The sequence below is a fragment of the Buteo buteo genome, chromosome Z (assembly GCF_964188355.1).
Source record: "Buteo buteo chromosome Z, bButBut1.hap1.1, whole genome shotgun sequence".
NCBI lineage: Eukaryota > Metazoa > Chordata > Aves > Accipitriformes > Accipitridae > Buteo > Buteo buteo.
Window position 1 is genome coordinate 68,916,980 of NC_134204.1, and position 24,938 is coordinate 68,941,917.

The following is a 24,938-nucleotide window of genomic DNA, read 5'->3' on the forward strand; positions in this document are numbered from 1 at the left end:
ATTCTAGAACTTCTAAGAAGTTATAGCTTTAAACTCTTCAGAATTAAAACAATCAAACTGTAACCAGAAACACCAAAAGTGCAGATGACAGGTATGTCTGTCGTTATCCATGGAAATTAACACTTCATGAAGCACAAAATACCTGCAGCTAGAGAAAATTAAATGAAGACCTCCCTGTCTTACCTTATAAATTGGGAAAATGTATTTTTAAGCAAATATTAACAAAACTTTTCTGAAAATGTAGGATCTCAGAGATTATGTGATACAGATGCTTCATTACTTTTTTTTTAAATAAAACTCAACAGTTGAAGTATGAATTTGATGGATTTGGAACATGAAAATTGCCAATAGGTTGGTTAAAAAGCCTAATCAGTAATACCCTCACCACCATAAGTAGAACAGAAAATTTGGATCTATAGTCTTCTCACTAACTTATAAACTAATTGAAATAATGCTTCAAATAAATGAAGAAATTCTGCCTTTGAAAGCAGCAGTAAGACAAATACCAATTTGGTTTAAATGACAAAAACATGTATTATAACATATTAACCTCTGTTATGTGGTGAATGCCAGATTTGTTTTCTTAATATCTTCAAATGTTAATGGAAAATTACTGAAGTATACCTTAGCTTACTTAAAGTTTTATAGGTTTTGTCGTAGTTTGGCAGTCTGAAAGAGAACCAGATTTCAGAACTTCAAAATTACTCAGAATTGTAATTGTATCTCTGATGTTTAGGTGCTTCAGACCACAGTCCAATTTAGAAATTATGCATAAACTCAAAAATAGCAGAACAAAAACTTCTGAGAAGCAAAACATCTGAACTCTTAGGCTGTAATAAAACCAGATAAATATATTTGCCCTTAGAATGCACAAAAAATACGAAACTTTGGGCTCACGCTGAACTCAAAATCTTCAGTATTCTGAAGATTAAGTAATCAAGAAAGAATGGGTTGTGATGAAATCTGGTAATCAAAGAATTGCAGATTCTTTTCAAAAAGCTGAAATACATTTTAGAATACACTGAATAGCAGATATATTCATGAGATGGTGGCTTTTTTTTTTAAACAGAGAACTACAAGATAGAAACTTACCTACTGAGACAGGAATTGACTTCAAATGTAAATGCCACATATGTAGTAGTGAATGGTTGTGAGTATACTCTATTACTATTAAGTAGAATTTTTCAGAGAATCCAGTCTGCTGGTTTCCTGATGAAATTCAAAACAGGAAGATTGCAGGGGTTATTCATCTGAAAGCAGAACTACATTTTGCTGGCTAGCAAACAATCATATTAAGCTATTGCAAACTAATAGAGAAATGCAATGGTCTGACTACATCCAACTCTGTTACATTAGTTTTCTCAGTATTTTATCACAGGCAATTACCACTACAATTATAGGTACACATATGAAGAACTGCCAATGTTTCCTTTTACAGAGGACAACATATTTGCCTGAATTGGCTGTGTTTAAAGTTAAATCCCAGAACGTACTCTGAGCTCTACATCTTTGACTTTTACATGCTTGTTTCTTACAGTTTCTTAGCTATTTGTTACTGGCAACTGTAACAGTTAAGACAGTGAGCTAGACAGAGGTTTGGCCTTTAATGTATAAAAAGTATACAAGTTACATCTAAAGAAGAAATGCCATGTCAACAGTTGGGAAAGTCACAGCCTGGTCTAATGGATAGGCTCATCAATCACAACTGAGCCAGACTGACCATATAGTCTGGAATGCACAAGAGGTACAATGCTTCTTACTAACAAATTATTTGCTATAGTTTCACCCCAAGAAAAGATGACATGAATTTAGTATCAGTTGAAGCCCATTTCTGGAGGGTGCACCCTGCCATTCTCCCTCCTTAAACCAAAGATGCATTAGGACCAAGAAGGAATAGTTAGTTTAGTGACCATCTTTCCTCCACAATTCCTCCAATGCCTCTTTAGGTGTGCATCTATGTAAAACATGATCAAGGATAAGCTGTATTCGCCCTGTGGGTTTGACATTGGGTTGCTTATGGTACTGGGGGAAAAAAAAAGAACAAATCTGCTTGTGTTTTTCGAAAACAACATGAGCTAAATACTTATCTGCTTTATTAAAGGGGAAAGAGTGAGGTTTTTTAAGAACTAAGGACCTGAAAGTACTAGAAAATACCTCCAAATTACAATGTTTGCAAATGATATGCTTCTAATTTACAGTTTTTCAGATGGTCCATTTAGCCCTATTTCTTACACAGCAGCAATCCATACAGACCTTCAGAAAACACACACAGATGTATACAGTTGCCCTCTTCAAAGATCAAATAGCTTCCATATTTCTTCCTTTCCGTTTATCATACTCGACATGCAAACATACAACAAACTTATGCTGTAGAGTAGCACTTCTTTTTGTTCTCTATTTTGTTCCTAATTTTCAACATCGCATTTACATTTTTTGACCTCTACTGAGATTTGAGTAGACATTTTCATAGATTATCTTCATTACTTCAAATCTCTTTATTGACTAGAAACAGCTAATTCAGAATTGATCACTATGACTATACAATTCAGGTAATACTTTCCTAGATCTCTCCCTCTTCTTCTAACAAAAATAAATTTTGTTTACCAAGTTATTACGCAACATTTTGACACTGTTCACAAGTTTGCTTCCTTTTGTTCAGCATTCCCTTTACTACTGCAGATGACTTGGTATCACAAACTTTACTCTGACCCTTTTTTTCCATGTTATTTCACTGGAACAGAACAAAACAAAATTGAGATGCCTATATAACACAACCACTGACCCCCTCACCAAGGAAAACCAATTATTTATTCCAGAGCAATTCAGATCTGCTCTGATCTACAAATCCACACACTACTCACAGTATTATATTTTATTGTTGTGTTTTGGGGTATTTGTTTAGCTTGTCATTTATTACACCACGCAAGGCCTGGTGAAGCAGTATTTAGCTGATGTAAAGGATGAACATCCATCCTGAAAGCATGCAGTAAGCTTTGTCTATGTCATACCCTACAGCTACAGCTCCACATTTAAAACCCCTTCCCCCTCATGCAAGATGGGTATCTGCAATAGAATGCTTAATGCAGCACACTATGGGTATCTCATGATTTAAGCTACTTTATCTCAAATTTGGTTGCACACTACTCTTAAAGTGCAATAACCGTGAGTTTTATTAGACTAGATTTTGTTCTTTCGTATATAAAGATCTCAAAGTAAGTTATTTGACCTTAAAATGCTAAAAGCTGTATAACAAGTTCTTTTTCTCTGTGAAATGAAAAATATAATACTTTGTCTTCATTATTGTGTGAAAAAGAATTCTTTACCAGAGTCTGATAAATTCTTCTTCTTTTCCTTCTCCTGGTTATTTAAAATGAAGTCTTCTTGAAAGACATGGAATAACTGTGTTTTCCTGCCATGCTAAGAAAGTAAAAACATACACAAGAAGTGAACATCATGGACTGTACTGTTTAAGACTGCTCTCTAACATGGGAGTTTTAACTTGGTAAGTTATACGCATTAATAAAATGTTTCTCAAGAAAATGCACCTTCATTACTCACATTCTTTTCATTTACAGGTACTATGAAACCAAAAGCAAGTATATGTCAGAATCAATCTTTAAATACCTCACCTTTACCTGATGGAGAGCTACAAGTATAGTCTTTATTAACACTTTTTAAACAAGCTAATTACAGTATAAAATGAGTACAGAAGAAGATCTTACAAGCTCTGTGATAGCATCCAGTTCAATGATACACCCTGGGCGAGCTGTAGATTGCTGACTTATGATGTTAAAAACTTCACCAACATATTTCTGTTTAAAAAGAGTCAGAGGGATGGTCTTGTTAACTCAGTTTTGTGCATTTCAATAGCACAGCCTGCTAGGTAGGTAAAACTTCACTAAGCAAATGTTAACTAAAGCATTAAATGTACGCTGGTTACAATCCACCAAGAACACAGATAACATTCCCAGTTTTACCAAAAGCCACATTGTTTTTGATGGCTGAAATGTGATAAGAACACGTGGAAAGCCTTCTTTCCCCAAGCTGTATTGTCTTGTCAACTTTTCCTTAGTATAGACAACATGCACGCACACATAGTTTGTTGCTCTGTTATTACTCCTTGTAGTGCAAACATTTCAGAGCTATTTCCCAACCAAACATTGACCTGCCTCAATATGCAGAGTTTGAGATTAAATGGAATGCAGTATGACTACAATGCTAAAAAGCTTTACCATATTTGTTTCTACAAGCAGAGCTAAACTACCATAATCTGTTAAATTGTCAGCAACCAGCTTAGTCAGTTACCAACAAGTCTGAAACTAGTGCTGCTGAATGAAGTTCCAACCTCCAAAAACTTGAGACAGCTTTTTACTTACAGAAATTTCTGGATTGGAGAGCTCACACAAAAGTTTCTTAGCATCTATTACAGCTTGATATAATCTCAAATGCTGCCCATCACTAGCCACAAAGCAAGCACTTGGAGAATTACAGTATGCACCTGAAAAGTAAGAATGCAAAAAGTGCTCAAGTATTCAAACACCAGCTTGCTCCCTTTTTTTTTTTTGCAAGAGGCCATTTTGAAGTTATGAAAGAAAACAATATAGCATAACAAAAATTCTCTCTTGTTAATTTCTGTTCACAAGCAAGAACTACAAAATTTAATGCTGCACTCAGCAAACAAATCAAAGTATATGAAAGGAAATGAGAATCCCATTTGCAAACCAGAGCAAAATCTACCTCTGCTTTTAAGTGTTCAACACACTCTGAAGTATGCACTAGCATCCAAGAACTTTACTGCATTAGCTCCTAAAATATCAACGCATAAAAAAAGGTGGAAGAACACAGCAATTCTTCACACGTAAATAAACAATTTCCAAGTATCAGCAACTTGGAAATTTGTGAAATAAAGGACCCATACTTAATACTTTTTCCAATGCATTCAAGTATATCTACATAATCTAATAACATTATTAGGCTACATTACTTTTATTCTAGAACACTTCACAAATCAGGAAATTAAACTCACCAAGGCAATAGCTGGGTATAAGTGTGGGCAGCCATGCAACATTAGAAAAAGCTGACACATGGAGAGAATTGATCCGAGCAAGTTCAGAAACTCCACCAGAAAAGGACAAAGGCCCAACAGGGTCAACTCTCCAAAGAATAAGTTCACTGTAAACTGCATTGGGATCCTGGGATGTTACATTCGCATTGCCTTTACTCTGAAGTCTTACTTGTGACTCCTGAGACTTTAAAGAATCATTTGCCTGTTTTGCATTCTCAACATCTGGTGAAATTAGAGCATTGTGATGTGAGGTTGTAAGCAGCAGTGGTAATACCGAGTGGCAAGCCAAGTCATTAAGATGAAAACGGTGACCACAATATCGGGATTTATGTGAAATACTGAGTACAGTTGAAAAAGCAGATTCCTCGGCAAAACTCACTAGCCACTGGTTCAATGACCCATCTGCATGTTTGGAAATCATCATAACATTAGGTGTGAAGATACTTAGTTTTAAACTGTTGGTTGATTTACTGTGTCCAGAAGAGATTAGCATAGATGAAGATCGTGTAAGGCTAGGAGGCTTTTGTTTGCCTTGTTGAATAGCTAAGTCAACATTTTTGGTACAAGCATACATCACTATACTTCTGCAAAGAGAGTTTGCATCACCCGTCGGAAATGCCACAGGAATTCTTGAGACAAATGACACCTGGAATTTTAAGAAAGGGAGAAAAAATAAGTATTAAAGTTGTTTTCTCATCATACTTCTCACTGAATAACAAAGAAGATACAGAAAAAAATAAAGTACCTGCACCTGGCGAAACATGCCAGGCTGGTATTCATCTAGCCAGTCCACATGCCATATCAGCAGTGAACCATCCATAGGATGTATACTGAATAGCATGTCAGCATTTTTACTCCATTCAGAAAGTAGTACTTCGATCTCGTGATCAATAATAGCAGTAGATAAAGGAACAAGGCTTGAATTTGGAACAGTTTTCTCATCACCCAGTTCCTTCTTTTCTTGGTTTCCTTTTTGTTCATCTCCATTTTCATCAACTTCTAGAACACACAGATATATATATATGTATTATATTGAAAAGGAGAAGTATAGCAAGCAGTGTTATTCAGGCATTGGAGTACCTTTCAGACCTTTTATAAGCCACTCATATAGGCACAAATTTAAAATTATGAAAATTTTAACCAGAAATCCTCTAGTGGACCTCAGTCAATGACTAACAAACCAAAACAGTTTATATTGCACTTTAATTTCAAATACTTTTATTTTTCCCCATTTTACATAAATTTTTGCATGCATAGGCAGAACAAAAGCAGTTATCTCCAAACTGTATGTATTTAAACTAATTTACTACATTATGTTATAGAATAGAGCCATTTAAATTAGGTGTACATTGATATTTAGAAAAGAAAGTTAATTCTAAGGTTGCACCTGCTTCCTTAAAAATGTTAAAATAACACACTTTCATGCAAAGGCCTCAAGGTCAGCCTAAGTAAATGATACAGCTTTCAGTATAAATAACTCAACCTCTGGAACAACCACGGACAAATTTAGAATTTCTAGATACAGATTGCTGAAAGTCACTTAGGTACTTCCAGTGTAAGGGAAGGAAATGCATAGAAATGCTACTATAATCTGTCTGTATCCTTACATGTCCAGTTGCCCACCTCTTACTTCACATGAAAGAACATTACAAATTACTTTGTAAAATGAAAGCCATTTGTCTATTGTAAGACTTCTACCTTCTTCTGATCTGCCATCCATCTGATTAGATTCCTCAGTATTAGTCTCAGGAGAATGATGTTCAAAACTCTTTTTAAGTTGTTGCAAAAATACTTCCATGGATAAGGTAAAATGAAGTTCTTTATTGTTTAGCCAGTGCACAACAAAAGGTCCACTTCTTTCTTCATTTTCACCAAGACTCAGAGATGTGATAGAAGGGAGTAGAGGAATATCTACCAGAAAAAGATGTTGACATTTTGAAAACCAAGTAGTTTGGTCAAAAAATAATTTCAGAAAAATTGTTTTTAAGCAGAAACCCTACCATGAAAAAAATACACTAAAGGTATTGCCACCTGTCATTCATTTCACCAACAACATTTACTTTCAGTATAAAATTGCATGACTGCTACCACAAGAGATGTTCCACAGACAGGCTCTTTGGTATGCTTGCATTAGGATTACAGTATGGCCCTGCACTGCCAGATCTTCATGATGTAATACTGTCCGTACAGGTTAATTTACCTTGTCTTTTGCTACTACAGCTCAGTACAAACCAAGTTATTAAAGCATAATTTCCCAACATTTAGTCCACAATGGAGGCTGCAGTAGGCACACACTGTAATCAAGAACCACACACGGCAGGGCTTACACTAGCAAAAACTAGTACAGTGACCAGATGACAACCTCTGTAACACCATCACATTAAGCCAGGATTTCTGATTCCTATAGATTCCGTTATTGTTTTACATTACCCTGTGATGCTACTTGGTGTCCCAGATGGCCGTGAAAAATAAAGCAATAATCACAAAGTATGTGACAGAAGCAAGTATCAGACCGCTGCCATCTAAATCAAGAGTGGCTAAAAAGCAGCTAGGTGATTTACTGCAATTTCCTCAAATGAGCCATACAGCAACATGCTTAAAGCTCAACCTGCATTTAATTCCCACCTTAAAGTCTCCATATATATTCTGATCTCCTTCTGCTCCTTATTTATGTAGCATCACTTAAATTCCATGCCCTGGGAGACAAAATACTTTTTACTCCAAATCTGGTTTTATTTTCAAAGCCAGTGATGGATTTGAATTATTTCCTCCAGTCCAGCCTAAGAAAATGGTAACTGAGAGCACACAGGACCACCAGGACTACCAGTAATTTTGTTGTGGGGAGGAGACACAGCAGGGGAAAGTGGCAAGAGGAGCATGGAATATTTAATACAGTCCATCTTCCTAAAGAGGCCAACTAATGCCAGTCTCAAAAATACCGTAATATATTTGGCAAAAACAGAACTTGGAGGGAAGAATTCTGTTGCCCTCTCTTTCGAAGACAAAGCTACAGTAAACGTGAATAAGAAGGTGAAGTAGAAAGGTGATGTTTCAGATTATAAATTTAAGTATTTGAGTATATATCAAAAGATTGCTAAAGAAATCAGTTTTCTTACCCATTCTCCTACCTCAAAACTAGCAACTTCTAACTGATGTCCAGCTCTGCACAAAATCCTTAGTGAATTTCTATTTGCTTCATAAATCACATTCACTCTTTCCAGAAAACTTCTAAGGTTTTTGGGTTCAATAACTTCTTCTGGCTTTGCCTAAAGACAATTTTGTTCTAACAACCACTGCTTATTTCTTTCACTGAACTCTACCCAGGCTAAACACCAGTTTAAGTAAGACCCTAGTATAAAAGGTCTGAAGGATTTTGTTGCTTTAAGAAAATGAGTTTCAAAATTAACAACAGAACACAAATACAATAAAAATTTAAAAGACATATATTCTTACATATGACAGCATTATTCTTCTTCAAAAAGTGAAGTGAATGACAGATAAAGCTGCTTTGGCCTTAGTTTTTATCAAGTACTCCAAATGTTGTAATAAGGGCAAATTTTCAAGTGAGAGATCATAAACCGATTCGGTTTAAATTAAATGAAAGGAAATACAATTAGGTTTTCAGATTAAATTTAATTTCAAAAGGGCAAACTAAAAGGACTATTTAGAGCATCTGGTTAGACTGATGTACTTAAGGACTTGACTGTGAGAGAGAACAGGTACTTTTTCAAATTAAGCTTTAAGATGTGAAAGTTACTTTGGACAGAGGTTGTGCATTAAAGAACAACCCATTATCCTCCAATCTATTGAGTTAAAGACCAAGCGATCCAAAAGACAGTATCAAGATAGATAGTATTAATACAGATAACATAGAAGCAATACAAGATCAAGAAGGCCAAAGACAAGGGTTTGACACCTAGGAAAATATTTTACCATTCTTTTCCAAAATTATTTTTAGTCTAATTCTGTGAGTTTGCTGTTGGACACATTTATATTGCAAAGACTACGCAAAGCAAAATTAAAGTTTAGTTATTATATATAAACAAACAAGAAAAGAAGTGCATTAACAGTAGGTATAAAAAAAAAAAAGATAGTCAAGTATTACATGCTAGCCACATGAAAAAGTTAGCTAGCTCCTTGTGCAATTTGAAGATGCAGAAATGCAGAGAAGAGAACCACAAATTTCCAAGAAGCTTTAGAGAATTTTTCCTTTATGACATTAGATATTAACGTATGTAATGACTGGAGACATTTCCTGTAGAAACAGGATAGCATTAATGATACAGCACAAAACTGCAATAAGTTCCCTTGTGGTAGGCTGGATGTGATTCTAGTCATATCTGTTAAAAGAAACATGAACCAATACTAAAAAAGGTGAAGACTAAGTCTAATCTTATAGGAGAAAGTGTTAAGGAACAAAAAACAATTTAAAAATACTCCTTATAAGACAGAGCTTAACTAGTTTAAGAAAAGGATTACAAAATAAGTTTGTTCATTAAGTCTAGACACAGGAAATCACATCACAGCAGTAAAACCTTAATGAAAGGCCATTCAATATTGCACTTCTATTCAGTTTTTCAATGAGCAGACATGCACTTAATTTTCAGCATACACAAGTGATTATGAAGACAGAAATACTCGCAACTATAAGGGATTTTCCTTAATGCCTATCAACATATTGCTTGCAAGCAAGTGAATATTAAAGTTTATGGAACACAAGATGAAGGCATGTTTTGCTTGGTTCAGAGACAGAAGAGAAGTACAGGGATGCGTGGTTACTTCAGACACTTAGTGTCAGGTACTCATTTTAAGCAGCTGGAAAATTTTTAATTTATCAGTGTGCTCCCAATATCATACACAATTCCCAGTAAATTTGTAACTCTAGTTACAAATACTTAGCCTTCTGCATCTCAGACCACTGTGAATCTTGGTTAAAAGATGACCAAAAATAAAAGACAGGATTACTGTAGAGAAAATGTATTCAAATCATTTCATTACTGTAGAAGGTTCTTTCATGTATCAAATGAAACCAGCATGCATTTTGCATGATCATGTAAATACCGTACAAATAAATCTGAGCCAGTTAGACTTACACAGACAACACAGACCTAACAGAAATTGTAGCTCACCCTGTAGCAAGAATTTACCACAATTCTTACCTGTGGCTGGATTGATACTGGCTGCAATATGAAAATGACAAAGTGCATTTGCATGAGGAGGAATGTTCCTGTGAACTTCGTGGGGATCTTGCTGATGTGGAGAATATCCAGTATGTGCTACAACAGCACCTGACCTCCTCCTTCCTCGTCTAAAGTGCCTCAGGTTTAACTGCATGAAGAATAAGGTATCATTTTAATTCCTTCCAAAAATAAAAAGCAGCTTTCATCTGCAAGTGGTTTTCTAGATACTAGTGAATGAGATTTTTCAGTTTAAAAGCTACTTTAAAACATCAGTGGAGTTTCTTGCAAAAATTACACTGTTCAGGTTGTGTCTGCAGTAGAGAGATACTGGTGCCTTCATATTCATTTATGAAGGTCCATACAGTACCTTAACATAGTAACTACTTCCTATTTCAGTCTGCAGACAATGTTAATACAGTTTTATACTTAAACAGAAAATACTATTGTGTTTCATAAATGTATACCATGCTTATTCAAGATTCTGAACAAAGAAAGCAGCAAATCTGAATAATCTTATTTCAGAGACTGGCAAACTGGATCAGTAGTTTGGAACTGATTAGGTCAGTACTTCCACTCCCACCATAAGAGCCCGGTGAGTTTTAAGCTCTTCCTCCCTTTATGCAAATATATGTTTCCATGGGAAAAATAATGTTCAATGTTTAAGATTGACTATGCCAGTATTAAAAAGCCTCACTCCACATACTACACAGTTCAAGTCCATTGTGCTGTAGATATCTATGTGGGCACCAAAAGATACAAGAAGGTACACAGTTTGTATTAAGAATGGTATTACATTCTTGGCACGTCTTTTCACTTGCTATCCTTTCCAACTTACCACAGCATGCTCATGGAAAATAGTTTTCTCTTAATTTTTATGTAATTGTTACTTCTGTTCTCTAATGTTGCCTCGTATTTTCAACAAGAACAGAGAACTGTGTCCAGCTTCCTTCCCCCTGTGAATATTTTTTCTTTGCTGCGTTATGCCTTTCAGCCTGTCATACTTTTCATCTACGCCACATGTGCTAAGAAAGCACCATGAGCATGCTAAATACATCACTCCATTATGATAAAAGCACAATGCCCACATACCCTCTACACAGCTTTGTAAGAGAACACTAATGTTTCACCCTCCCCCTGCTTCCCTTTGGTTAGAAAACACTAACTGGTAAGGATCATTTGCCTTAGAGATACAGCTTACAAGCAGTCTGTTCTACTTGAAGACTACAGCACAAAGGTAACAAAGGCTATCTTTCCTCCCTCCATACCATCACTGTTTTTCCAGTTGCAGAAGCCAGAAAACATCCCATAACTTCAGAGGTAACAAGTGAGCCCCTACCATACATTTTAAGGCAGCATCATGAGTGTGTTTCACATAACCTACATACGGTATGTGCTGCATGCTGTTCCTAGCCCTTTGAGCTAGATACTGCAAAGCACTTAGCTTCAGTCACCAGAGCAAAACAGGCAGTAGTGATGGAAGAACAGTGTGTGTTCTAATGTGAAAGCTCAGTAGGACAGCTACCAGCTTAGCCTTCCTAAGGAAGATTTCAAATAAATTCACTCTTTTATAACATTTTATGCATGTCTATGGTATAAAGGATTTCAGCTTATGATACATGTTCAAGTTATTAATTACAATCCTGTCTAAAATTACATGTATGTACATGTGTTTATTCTCACTGTTCAATTTCACTTCTTACCTCTAAAGCATTTTGCACTTTCTCCTTACTTGAAGTATTTCTCTTGAAGTTATTTGTGAAGTTCACTGCTTCACTCCAATTGTTGCATCCTCCACCATACAACAGACTGTCATTGGGTAACAAAGTCTCTGCCCAGAGACGACAAACATTATCCTTACAGCAAGTCAGGAGTACATTGCAGACAGCACCACTAATGAAAGAAAATTTAAGGTGTGAAGAAGCTGCTTACCATCACATAGCATCAAAATAGAGCAAGTTTTGCATTATCAGTTTTCAGAATTGCACCAACTAACTTAAAGATACTAACGAAAGAAAAACTCAACAATACGTTCTTAGGAAAACAAATTATGTATGAAAGGCTTTCATATTTATTCAAGTATCTGAAAAATAAATTACCTCAAACTTCATTAAACAACTGTGCAACAACAAATCATAGATTTCAATTTACAGAATTAGTCATAGCTGGAAAAGCAAAATTTAGGGTTTTGTTTTTAAAGTCCTTCACATAAAAAGCTAATCATACTTTGGATACCTGTTCTCAATTCCCCAGATCCTACTGCTATATAGCACACACAAAATTATATATCCAAAACAGAGAAACCAAGGTAATACCAGGAATAAAACAGCCAATTTAAAACCACAAAGTTTTCTTAATACTATTTTTCCAAATGCAATTGCTGTTACATATTTATCAAAACAATCCAATTAACCTGAACTAGGCATTGAGGAAAAAAAAAAACCTATGCAGATCATCAGGTTTCCACTTCATATAAGTTCACAATTTAGTTTTAGCTAAGACTCAAAAACTATATGGATCATGACTGGACTGTCCAGCAGCACGCTCCCTTAGGCATCACAGAGTACACTGATTTTCAAAACTGATTTAAGGACTACAGTAATGGCATTATGAAGAGTCTTCTACTTAAAGGTTGGTATAAAAGACTGCTCAAACTTGCTCAAACACACAAAGGTATGCAGAATTCAAGTGGCTACTATTTGGAATAATATAGCAAAAAGACGGTTACAGGGCACAAAATTGCTAACAATACTTCAATTTGAGATTGCATTTACTGGTGAAAAATAGGAACAGGTCATCTAGGAATCATCAGAACACACACACACAAAATCAAACTCAAAATATCAATTCCAAATGATCATTTTAATTCAATTTCCAGATACTGTTTCTGACAGAGGTCTAGTTTTGTACTAGACAGAGAAATAAATTCAAGACACAGAAATATTTGAATGTTTGAGAAAGATAACAAAGTGACAGGACTTTTGAAGTGCTCTGATTCCATTAGGACAGAAAGCAGAACAAACTGGGATCAAATGCATGAATGGTCATTTAAGAGTGCAATAAAAGGATGCAAAGAGAGATAATTTTGCAAGAGCTGATTTTATATTTAGTCCAATCTCTAAGCCAGTGTGTGGTATCCCTTTCTATCTTTCCAGTTCCTTCCCAGGCAATAGGGTGTTTACCATTCCCTCAAGAACTTCAGCATGAAGGAATTACATGAACACACACAAACAATATACAAGGTGTGCAAACTCAATTATTTACTGAAGTAAACTGTATAACTTGTGTGACTGTTGACCAAACAGCTGGGAAGACTATGCAGTTTGGGGTTTTTGGGCCACTTTACAATCCTTAGGTTATTAGAACTACTGACCGTGGCATGAATTTACTGGTCTTCCTCCATGAAAATGCATTTACTGATCGAGGATGAGCCAAATAAACAAATGAAAAATCAACTTCTTGTTTTTCTGAACTTGCACCAGGTGGTGTTATGGCTGATCGCCAACTGTCTGTATTGTACCACACTTTCACAAGACAATCATCCTGGAGAAAGAAAAAAAAGACAGTAAATAAGACTACTTTGCATAAGAATACGATGCACATCATACATCTCCTGGGTTTTCATTTTTCTGTTAAGTAAAATACTGTTCTGATGACAGAAAACCAGTTCAGTAAATAGAACTTCAATACCTGATCTTAAAGAAAACACAGTAGCAGAGCCTCCTTATAATCTCTCTTGCCATTACTAACCTGTATTTAATTTTGCTCCTTCTGTTTAGCTGCCAGTTTTTAACAAAAAATTCAAGCTGTACTGAACATGCAAGCTGTACTGGCTTGAGCTGGTATTCAAATGGTAATACAACTAACCGTGCTTTGACAGAAAAGCCCCAAACCTACTCACAAATTTAAGTGTTAGGAATACAAACAAAGGTCAAAGATGACATCTCAAAAATCAAGCTTAGTACTGCTCAGCCTGCTTTTCTTAGATATACACATAAATAAATTGAAAATATCATGTTTCTAATGTCCTTGTCCTTATGCCTTTAAGAACTAGATAAATTAATCTGGATCTAGATTTGCATTTGATGATCAACTATTAAATATGAATGGTACTGAAATATTGTATTAACCTTGGTGTGCTTAACATGACCCTATTGGGGGGAGGTGGAGGTGTTTTACTGACCAGCATCTTCTGTCATAAAAAATTAAACAAAGAAAGAAGACACAGAAACAAAGATGCATTTTAAAGATTCTGCAGGCAGGTAATTAACTTATTCACTTATGGTAAGAAATCCATTATTAATTTTCCTACTTAGTAATTTTACCTACTTATTCCTACTTAGTAATTGTGCTTTGCATGAGTTTATAACATAACACAGCAGGATATAAAGACATTCCAGTCAAAAACTGCAAGGATATTACCCCTCGGGAACCTATTTGCATACCCCTAGGGAACCTATTTGCAGATAAATTTATTTTTCCATAATTCAATCATATTATAACATTAGAATCCATTAAAACTTGACTTTTAAAATAAATATTAACTCCTACCCATAAAAAAGTAAAATACATATAGTATGCATGGCCAAAAAGGACAAAATACCTTTTTTTTTAATACCTGTACTTGAACAATTTTATAGGTAATAGTTATCTTAAACATGAGTACAATAACTCTCCTTTCAGCCACTAAATGGCTAAAGACATCACAGAACATAAAACAAGTAATATGACATCCCAAATAAGCAAAACAGGAATGGAGCATGAAAACTTGTTGCTTCGTTATTATACAGAGTACAGTTTATCATGAAGAAAGTCTAGTATTTCACTTCACGTGTTGGAAACTAGTCAACTGGAATATAGTTTACCTAGAAAAAGAAATCTAGATTATTTTACAGATTTGTTACACCTTTGTCTCTTCCTTAAAGATAGCAAATGCCTTAAAAGTTAGTCTTCTGAGCAAGCACAATGATCTGAAACAGCAAGCTTTAGAGGAAAAAGCAAACACCCACAATTAAGCAAAATGTCTGTTACTCATCTGATCTTGATGCGTACAACTGAATCACAAAAATGTGCATGACAACTATCTTTTAAAAGCAAGGCTTATTTGCAGACTGCACCATTCTTGAATCTTTGTGCTTCAAGCATTATAATCCAAACAGCAACAGCAAAGTTCCACATACTACTACTAAATCAAACACTGTTGTAAACCGTTATGTGTACATACTAATTTTTCATTCATGCTTCCAAGACAGAGTAGACCAAACTGCACAACTGTCTTTCATTCTAAAGTCTGAAATTCATTCTGTCAGGATAATACTGCTCTGGATTCTGTGACACTTAAACCAGGGTTTCACTAACCTCAGCAATTGCATCATCTCAATTAACTTTACATACTGTCATTTTGTTTCCTTTTTAATAATTCTGCAGCCTCTGCTAAATTCTTTTGTTGGTAGCACAAATTTGATGCCTACTCGCATCTGTTAATCTGTGTTAAAACTGCTTATACTTTTAAGTTTTCTGTTTCTTTTTTTAAAAACAGTAGTCTGAAAACATTTTTTTTTTCCATTATCTACTCTGATAGTTCCATAAATTCTCACAAGATGGGTCTGGACATTCTTACTGGACCTTTCTGACCAATGTCAATGTGACTCTCCCCTCAAAGACAACAGTATTTGCAGAAAACAACTACTCCCTTAAAATCCCTTAGAAGTAATATAAATTCTCATATGGATTTGTCACACTTTTTCACTGGATCCTCTATATTATCTTGATTTTTTTTTTTCTGCTTTGACTTATTTGGATATTATTCTCTTACAAAACCAGAACAACAAGTTTTGTAGTATAAATAAAAGATAATTGTTTCAGGAAGTGAAAAGATATGACAGTGACATTTTGCTTTATTTTTTTTTGTTTATTTTGCCAAGTGGTTTTATTGCTTTTGCTGATAAACCACTCAATGCTGGGCACACAGAACTAATCTGTAAGATTAGCCACAAACACTGACATTAACTATGTGCGAAAATACTTGTGGAGGAGAATGTGAATTCTCTTCTATGCACACAAACAGGCATACAGATAAGTTTACACAAAAAGTTAAAAGAGCTATTGTTAATTAATGGTGTCATGATAATAGTGAAATACTGAATATAATTCCTCACTAGAAGAATATCCAGCAGTGAGCTCATCCACAGATCTCCCCCATTCCCTGAAATTCTTCTCTTTCTAATGTCTTATAATTTGGCACTGATTGAAAATGGGTATTTTAAAACTGTAAGCAGTGAATATTTGTTGGGTGTGTGTGTCCCCCAAACTACCTGTTTCACAAATTCCTACTTACTAAAATTTAAAGATGCATAGAGGGATTACTGGAAATACTATGCAAAAAAATTAAAAAAATTAAAAAGTTTTTTTTTTTTAAATGTGTGGTTTGGTTTTGTTTGTTTACTTTAATAGCTTATCTGAATTAGTATAAACCAATTAGAAAAAAACGCTTACCTTTCCAGCAGTAGCAAAAAACTCCCCATCTGGTGAGAATTTCATTAAACAAACTTGAGAAGCAGTTCTATGAAACAGACAATTAAAAATAGAAAATAAGTTTTAAGAACTTTTTAAGAACTCTAAACAGTTTTTCCCCTTGAACTCATAAAAGTGATTTAATTCCTATATGCAAGTGTCCATTGTATTGTGTGACAACTTAAGCTTTAACAACTTAAGCTTTAACAAAGTCCAGAAGGACTAGGAGGTAAACTTGCGTGCAACCCATGGCTGCGTTCACACAGGAAAAACTGAAAACCAAAAAGCTGCAGCTGAGGGTGCTACAATATCCAATATTCCAAAATACCGTAAGAGAAAATCAGCTACAAACAGATTAAACTGTATGCAGAAATGCTTTACTTTCACTTCACAATCATTTGGATTTCAAATTGATTTCTGCTGTCCCATATTATCTTCCAACTTATCTGAAAGACACCTCCATTTCTCATACTTCCTACAGTTGTAACTCAAGAAAACAAAAAGGGGTAAAAAGAGTTATGTAGTTAAGAAGTATCTGAAACTAGTTTTTACAGTAATGGTCACACTGGTAAAAGATGCCACACCAAAATAATCTAAGTCTAAATATGTGGTTCATTTTTGTTGTGTTTTACTTTCATTGTAAATACAAATAAATGAGCTGCTTTTGCAGGTTTTGAAGCACCAAGCTATTGCCTAAGTGACAGGCTTATTAATGGCAAAAAGAAAATAGAAGAATTTAATTGTGCAGCACAAGTACAGTGTACATTTTCATCTTGAATTTATTAGACATATATAACAAGTTGTAAGGCCTTTCAGGAATAATTCAGTTAGCCATCAGATCAACAAAAGCATGATGCATTTAGTGTGTGCAGTAACAACAGAAAGTCAATTAAAAAAGCCATGCATCAAAGAAAGTAAATTTCCACCCAGGTTTAAGCAACACTCCTAGTATGGCCAATATGAAGACATCTGGGAATGCGTCCTTCAGACATGAAAAACTATTCTGGCAAAGGATAGTACTGCAAGATAGCTATCTCGGAAACTTCTCCTTAAAAAAAAAACTATTCTAAATCTAACTGAAGTACCAATGCCAGAAGAGATACAGGCATGAAAGGTGAACTGGCAAAGCAAGTTCTGTTGACCCTTTCCAGAACCTACTAGTTCAAAGTACACAATTCTAAGCTCTCTGTCCTCCACAAAAGAGTTGAAAGATGCAAACATGTGCAGAGCTATGAAGACTTCTGTAAGGTTTATGATACAAATGGAAAACATATTATGAAGGGACAGAGGAAAAGCAGTATCTGTGTGATCTTGACTACTGTTATCACAACCCCAGATTCTAAAACCATACCCACAGCACTGTGTCTACAGGCTGACTCCTCCTCTTATTAGGCTGAGAGATGAGGGTCCAAAGGTGTCCCAATAAATTGAGTAAGTCCTCAACTTCTTGTATTCAAAGGAAAGTTTTTCACTTGTCATTTGGAGAGTCTTGGGATTTTAAACACATCCTTGATAAAAGTTAGAGAGTACACAGAAAAAGGCACAACTGAAGGGTTTAAAAAAGGATTTTTTCAGGTATATCCAGGGAACTACCCAACCAATGCTAACTGCTTCATAAAGAATGATTTCAGGTGGGTATCTCCAGCCAGCCACTTCAGGAGACTTCTTTAAGGAGACTGCCATATGGTTTACTGGTCCCAAGTGAACAGTGCACTTGATGTATTTAGAAAACTCTTCCTATGGCAGGAAGGACAGTGCTTTAAGTTGTCTTACAAACTGAATTACTAAACTAAAACTCTTCTGAATGTACCAATACACAAAGACTAAAATCAACATGAATACATGAAGAGCATTCAGAGATGCAGTAAAAGAAAATGTATCCATCTTTGCATGACTGTTCTAAATATCCAGAATAAACACAGAAAAAAATAAAAGGGGGGAGGTATGTGAGAAGGAAAGAAAGGTAGAGTACATTGGACATAGAAGGAAGTTTATTTTAAACAGTCCTGCAAGCACAATAATTTTCAAATATGTAATATATATATATCTTATTTCTTGTACAAGTCTACTGGGAAAGTCTCAACAGCAGCCTTCCCTCAGTATTCTACTAGTGTTCGATATAATTGAAGAACTGCCTAGGAACATGAACTGCCCTAAAACCAATTACACCTGATCTTGTAGGAAGAAAGAAATATAACATATTCAAGGGAAATATGATTCAAGTTTATCACTTGATAAATTTTATTGGTATGTAACAGCACACAATAGGATTTCACTGAACTACACCAAGTATTTAATCTGAAAGCTACAAATCAGCAAGAGAAAAGGAATTACTTGTCTTTAAATGAGTTTCTTACTTGCATTGCCAGATACATCTCCATTCTCCAAGTCCAACATCTGTTCTTTCAGTATTGTCATTGTCAGAAGGGTTTTCCAAAGGAACATTGGACCAAAGCTGAAGACAACTGGAACCAGTCAAAAGGCGAGTGCCTAAAACAAATATTTATAACAATATAACTACAAAACAAGCAGCAAAATATAGATTTCTATGAAGTGAGAGAAAAAACCACCGGTTTTGCAAAACTGAAACTGCAGAACAAAATATTCCAGGTATTATCTTAACACTTTTTCTACAGCAAAGGTATTATAATAGTAGTGTGCCTTTTACACATTCCCCTACACAGATACAGATTGGGTCAATCTTGCAAGAAGACACTCTCATATATAAGACATTTTGATTTAGGTATCTACAGTTCAAATTGTGAAAATTAATCAAATTTGCAAGGTGATTATTCTCCAAAAGAAACACCTAGAGCTACTGTAGACATCCCTTTTTCACAACAAATACTTACCATTTAAGCCATGTTTTTAAACATTAGATACTGCTGAGATTAGGATAATTGAGTAAGACCATACAGATGCACCTAATATTTTGGTTGTACTGTAACAAGTGACAAAAAGTATATTTCACTCCATTTCAGTGCTGTCTAATATGCTAGGACAAAACAAAAGTCTTTTCCTTGTCCTCAAAGAACAGTGAAATTTAAACAAAAAATTAGTTGTGGTATCAAAATAGATAGGCACTTCTTTTATTCTATTCTTACCTGTGGGATCCCACGTTAGATTATGTGCTATGGCTTCCAGTAAGATTTGAGCATTCTTCTGCCATTGATAATGTAATGTCTGAAATTTTAAGTATTCATAAACATTAGCATGAAAATGCTTCCTTCCCCTCCCTTCCCATTTTATAATAGAAATAGTACATCTTCATTGCACACTCCAACTTTTATGAAGGATGTGTGTAAACGAAATTACTGCTTATCTAATAAAAATTGATTCATTCTGATTTTTAAACAAAATAGCTTTCCATTAATCTGACCATACAAATAGAAGTTTCGAACTTGTTATTTTAAAAATATAGTTTGCAAAAAATTCAGTACAAAAATCATCATTAGAATCTGAGATATTTTTAAAGGGAAGTCTGATTTTATTTTTGGAAAACAGAAGAGATATATAAAAATGAAATACACTAGATGCACCTGTTGTTTGGTATTAGTAGTATTGCTGAATTAAAGGATTTCAATAAGGTCAAGATAACACATATGATACTCCCCCCCCTTTTTTTTCGATATACAACTGGACAGTCAATTATCTTCCAATTTTGCGTCATTACTTCACTGGAACAAGCTGAGGATTAAATTCACAGAACACTTATCTGGTCTGTTTTCAGAATAGGTTACAAAGTTTTGAAGCTTTGAATTATAAAAGAAACTGAAATCATTACTGGAAAATATTAAGAAAAAAAACCCTGTTGGCTCTTAATTCACAAAGACAGACATTTTTAAAGTAATCATCCCCCACTCCAAAAATATCAAACCAATAGCTGTGAAAGTTAAAATATAACAATTAAATCTTTGAAAAGTTTGGTAGAAAACAGCATGAAGTAACTGCAGATAAGGATCTAAATGAAATATTTCTGAAGCTGTTTTTTTCTTTTGGTTTTTTTTCCTGAACATTCTAGTAAATAGAAGACAGACAATCTTGCAACAACCTAGATATGCTGGAAATTATTGCATAGAGGTTAACTGCAAGAATGAAGTAACAGAATATTTCTTCAAATATAAATATTCGAAAGCAAATCATGGGTGGAGACTGCTTCCTCTACTGCTTACAGTTACCACACTAACTTTGAAGTTTCAAATTAAGTGTACTGTTTGCCAGTGGAGAAAAACATTCAGGATGGATTCAACCTCTCCAATGATCAAAAAAGAGAGCAGTACTTCCAAAAAGCTCATATGAGCATAGGAAGTCATATTTCACCATTATTTTATTCCACTGCTTTCCAGTGGTATAAATTATTATATATATATATACACACACATATTCAATACCAGCTATTTAATTAATATATAAAATACCACTGGTTTACAGTTACACCAGGAAACATATAAGTGAGCTGGTTAGTATAAAGAAGGAAATCCACTATATGGCCATATAAACAACTCATTAATACAAATGGAGAGACCAAACCCCTGAAGAAGACGACAGAAGCTTCTTGAGCAATTGCTGTCAAACCTCTCATGTCAAACTGACTTTAATTAGACTCTAATGCTTCTAATTATAAGAGTAATCCTCTCCCTGTAAGCAGCATGGTTAAAGAGGTTGCTGTTAATCATATTATTAGCCAGAAATTAAGATTCTGGCTGCCGATTCATTAAACCACTGTCACTGAAACTAAGCCATGCTGTCAAGAGAATAAACATTGTTCTTCTTCACTATCATAGCACTGAAGCATAAGCATTCAGTCAGATATTCTATAAAAGCCATAGGCTTTTTGAAACTATTACAGATTTGACTAAGAGCATGCAGTTTCAGAAACCAAAGTTAAAATAAGAATTGTAAAACACATCAGGACGTAAAGGCTGCACAGGATGGTTCAAAAAGGAATTCCCATTACAATGGCTATACTTTTTGGAGAACAGGGATGCGCACAACTTTTTGGGTTCTGGAATATTTCGGTTATGAATTGTAGGGTTAGATAAATCAGTAACATGAAGCATTATAGTAAAACCTTTTTTTTTTAAAACATTTTTAATAACACGTCTCTGCCCTCCTACCATTTTCACTTCTCAAGGACCATCATATGTCTCAATTTTATTCTAGCATTAAAATATGACATCAAAGAAATCTTCAACTTTAAAGCAAACCAGAAAAATTAGTCAGGCTTTATAACTGAGTAAATGAATTAAGGAGTGATGAATTACTTACATTATGATGACTGCTGTTCTGCTTCAAGAGGCTAACTGGCTCAAAGATACAAATCACCTTTCCGTAAGAAGCTGCAATCTAAAGCAGTTTATATTTATATGTACATAAACACACACAAAGAAGAAACAAGCTATAGAACAAACAAGAATGAGATGCAAATTGTTTATTCTACTTTTAATCCTCCTTGTAGATAAATTTGAAGCTCACGTCCATAGTCCCTTTCGATAACAGAAAAATGACATCTAGCAAAAATCATAAAGCAGACCTTGACAATAATAAAACCAAAATTCATTATTTACACATTAGTCCTGATAAACTACTGAGAGTACAAGTGGACATGAGCACTTTTTTTTTTATTAGATCTATTATCAACATTCTTTCCACATTAAATTAGGTAAACACTTAAAGGAGTCTGCAAGTTCACATTCTCAGAAATGGAATCAACATTGGTTCGGGGCACTTTTGTGGACTTCCCTAGCATGAGAACATGCTACATTATAAAAAGTTAATTCAGAACACTAAAGCTACACAAGCTGAACACCCAATGCAGAGAAATGAGGAACAGAAGAACTACTAAATGATAACATAAAATACTTCAAAAGAAGTTGCAGTATGGTCAGCTTTAATTGGTATTTTTAAGTTTTATTCCGTCAGTGGTATCAGCCACCCCTAACTTGCATTAAGGCAAAATTAAGAGTATTTTATCTCAAGATATCTATATAAAAGCAAGTGTAAAAGACTTACTAAGAAGAGCCAAAACAAGCCAAACAATATGTTAAAGACTTCAGGCAGAGAGCCTGAGAGTGCTATCACAAGGCAATGTTGCCTAAAGCTACTCTGAAATACAGATTTACAAAAATGGAGTTTGCTTAGGTCATGCATAATGGACGTCCTGCATTCTGAAGTGATGCTTGATGTTAAAAGGAGCACATCTGCAGTTCTGATATGCTGGAATAGTCAACTTCCTATTTCTGTGAAATTCTGGCTCAAAGTTTAACACCATTAAAGTCGGAGTCACTTTATAAAATACATTTTGATTTCAGTATCAGCCACAACAGCTTTAAGGAAAAAAACACTGAATGTCATACCCAAGTTGTTGTTACTTACAGATCTGTTAACTACAGACATACATGATCTGTACAAATGTACACATCCATACAGATCTTAAAATCCATAGATCTGTAGCTTCAAGAGAAACCCTCTGCATTAAAATGAGCAGATAGTCAAATAAATTTGTCACACTAAGAACCTAAACATCAGCCTGACCCAGAAATGCCATGAATAATTTTGTCAGTTGCAAAATGCCTGAAGAAACTTTTTCCTTACATCTCAGACTAATACTTGCTTTCCCTAATTCTCTAACTACATCACTTACTCTTTTATTCTCATAATTCCATTCCACACACCAACAGCAAGAAGTTTATATAAATTTATATTGATTACATTTTTCCTTCTCTTTTTTTCCAAGTGTGGATGGTTCTTCCATTGTTTTTATAGTTTAGTGGGGTTTTAAGACAAACTAACATTAGCATGCCAAACTGCTAAACAAATAGAGTCCAGAGCAATTGCTACCCCCTCAAAGTTTCTACAGGTTTCCACAACAATACAGCCACTCAGGTAAGTCCTCATGGACCAGCATGCTGCCAAGAAGAGTAAGGCAAATTTGTACATTGAAGAATTTCCCAAACTACCAAAATAATCACCCAGACATCAACCGAAGGTCTATTGTAGTCCCAAGTCCTGTCATTAGAAACACAATGTGCAGAGAAGCCTTACTGAGCTGTAAGAGAGGTTACAGTCATTCCTAATGATAGACAGTGGTAGTGAGTGCACCCCCAGCAAGTTTGCAGATAACACCAAGCTGAGCAGTGCAGTTGATTTGCTAGAGGGAAGCGATGCCTTCCAGGGGGACGTTGACAACCTTGGGGAGTGGGCGCATGTGAACCTCATGAAGTTCAACATGGACAAGTGCAAGGTCCTGCACCTAGATATGGGCAATCACCAGTATCAATACAGACTGAGTGACAACTGGAGCAAGAGCATCCCTGCAGAGAAGGACTTGCAGATACCGGTGGATGAAAAATTGGACATGAGCTGGCAATGTGCAGTTGCAGCCCAGAAAGCCATCCGTACCCTGGGCTACATCAAAAGAAGGGTGGCCAGTAAGGGTGAGGAAGGTGATCTGCACCCTCTAATTTATTCTCATGGGACCCCACCTGGAGTACTGCATCCAGCTCTGGGGCTCCCAGTACAACACAGACATGGACCTGTTTGAGCAGGTCCAGAGGAGGACCTCAAAAGTGATCAGAGGGGTGGAACACCTCTCCTATGGAAGAAAAGGCTGCGAGAGTTGGGGTTGTTCAGCCTGGAGAAGAGCTCCAAGGAGATCTTATCGCAGCCTTTCAATACTTAAACAGGACTTACAAAAAAGATGGAGAAGGAATAGTGGTTATAAACTAAAAAAGACAGTAGATTTAGATTAGATATAAGGAAGAAATTTTTTATGATGAGGATGGTGAGACACTGGAACAGGTTGCCAGAGAAGCTGTAGATGCCCTATACCTGGAGAGATTCAAGGTCAGGTTGGATGGGATTTTAAGCAACACAATCTGGTGGACGGTGTCCCTGCCCATGACAGAGGGCTTGGACTAGATCATCTTTAAAGGTCCCTTCCAGCCCAAACCATTCTATGACTATGTAACTCTTGCACTGTCATAAGAATAAAGCATCAGAACGTGGGGCAACAATTTTTCCCATCCTCACCACTTTCTCAAAAGTGGGAATATCACGGGCAGCATCAGGTTCTCATTTTATAAAGTTTTAGTATAATCCAAATAGTTTCTTGATACAGTTATGTTTTTCCCTACCAGCCCTCCATATTGCACAGAAGTCCTCAACATTTTTCTCATTCATCA

General features: G+C 35.3%; 1 protein-coding gene across 6 annotated transcripts in view; it reads right to left on the bottom strand.

The window, feature by feature from the left end:
* DMXL1 (Dmx like 1) overlaps positions 1 to 24,938 on the bottom strand; it is an 86,114-nt gene that overhangs the window by 46,787 nt on the left and 14,389 nt on the right. For all 6 annotated transcript variants that reach the window (XR_012648891.1, XR_012648890.1, XM_075019966.1 and 3 more), the window contains exons 3-16: positions 22,024 to 22,101; positions 19,860 to 19,938; positions 19,113 to 19,245; positions 16,738 to 16,804; positions 13,616 to 13,785; positions 11,946 to 12,135; positions 10,225 to 10,393; positions 6,764 to 6,976; positions 5,811 to 6,064; positions 5,027 to 5,711; positions 4,377 to 4,498; positions 3,723 to 3,812; positions 3,324 to 3,417; positions 1,093 to 1,209 (exon numbers count right to left, since the gene is read on the bottom strand). Coding sequence is in view for 4 of the 6 variants with exons in the window: in XM_075019966.1 (XP_074876067.1) it covers positions 1,093 to 1,209; positions 3,324 to 3,417; positions 3,723 to 3,812; positions 4,377 to 4,498; positions 5,027 to 5,711; positions 5,811 to 6,064; positions 6,764 to 6,976; positions 10,225 to 10,393; positions 11,946 to 12,135; positions 13,616 to 13,785; positions 16,738 to 16,804; positions 19,113 to 19,245; positions 19,860 to 19,938; positions 22,024 to 22,101 (2,461 nt within the window). In the remaining 2 variants the exon portion in view is untranslated. The remainder of the gene's footprint in view (positions 1 to 1,092; positions 1,210 to 3,323; positions 3,418 to 3,722; positions 3,813 to 4,376; positions 4,499 to 5,026; positions 5,712 to 5,810; positions 6,065 to 6,763; positions 6,977 to 10,224; positions 10,394 to 11,945; positions 12,136 to 13,615; positions 13,786 to 16,737; positions 16,805 to 19,112; positions 19,246 to 19,859; positions 19,939 to 22,023; positions 22,102 to 24,938) is intronic.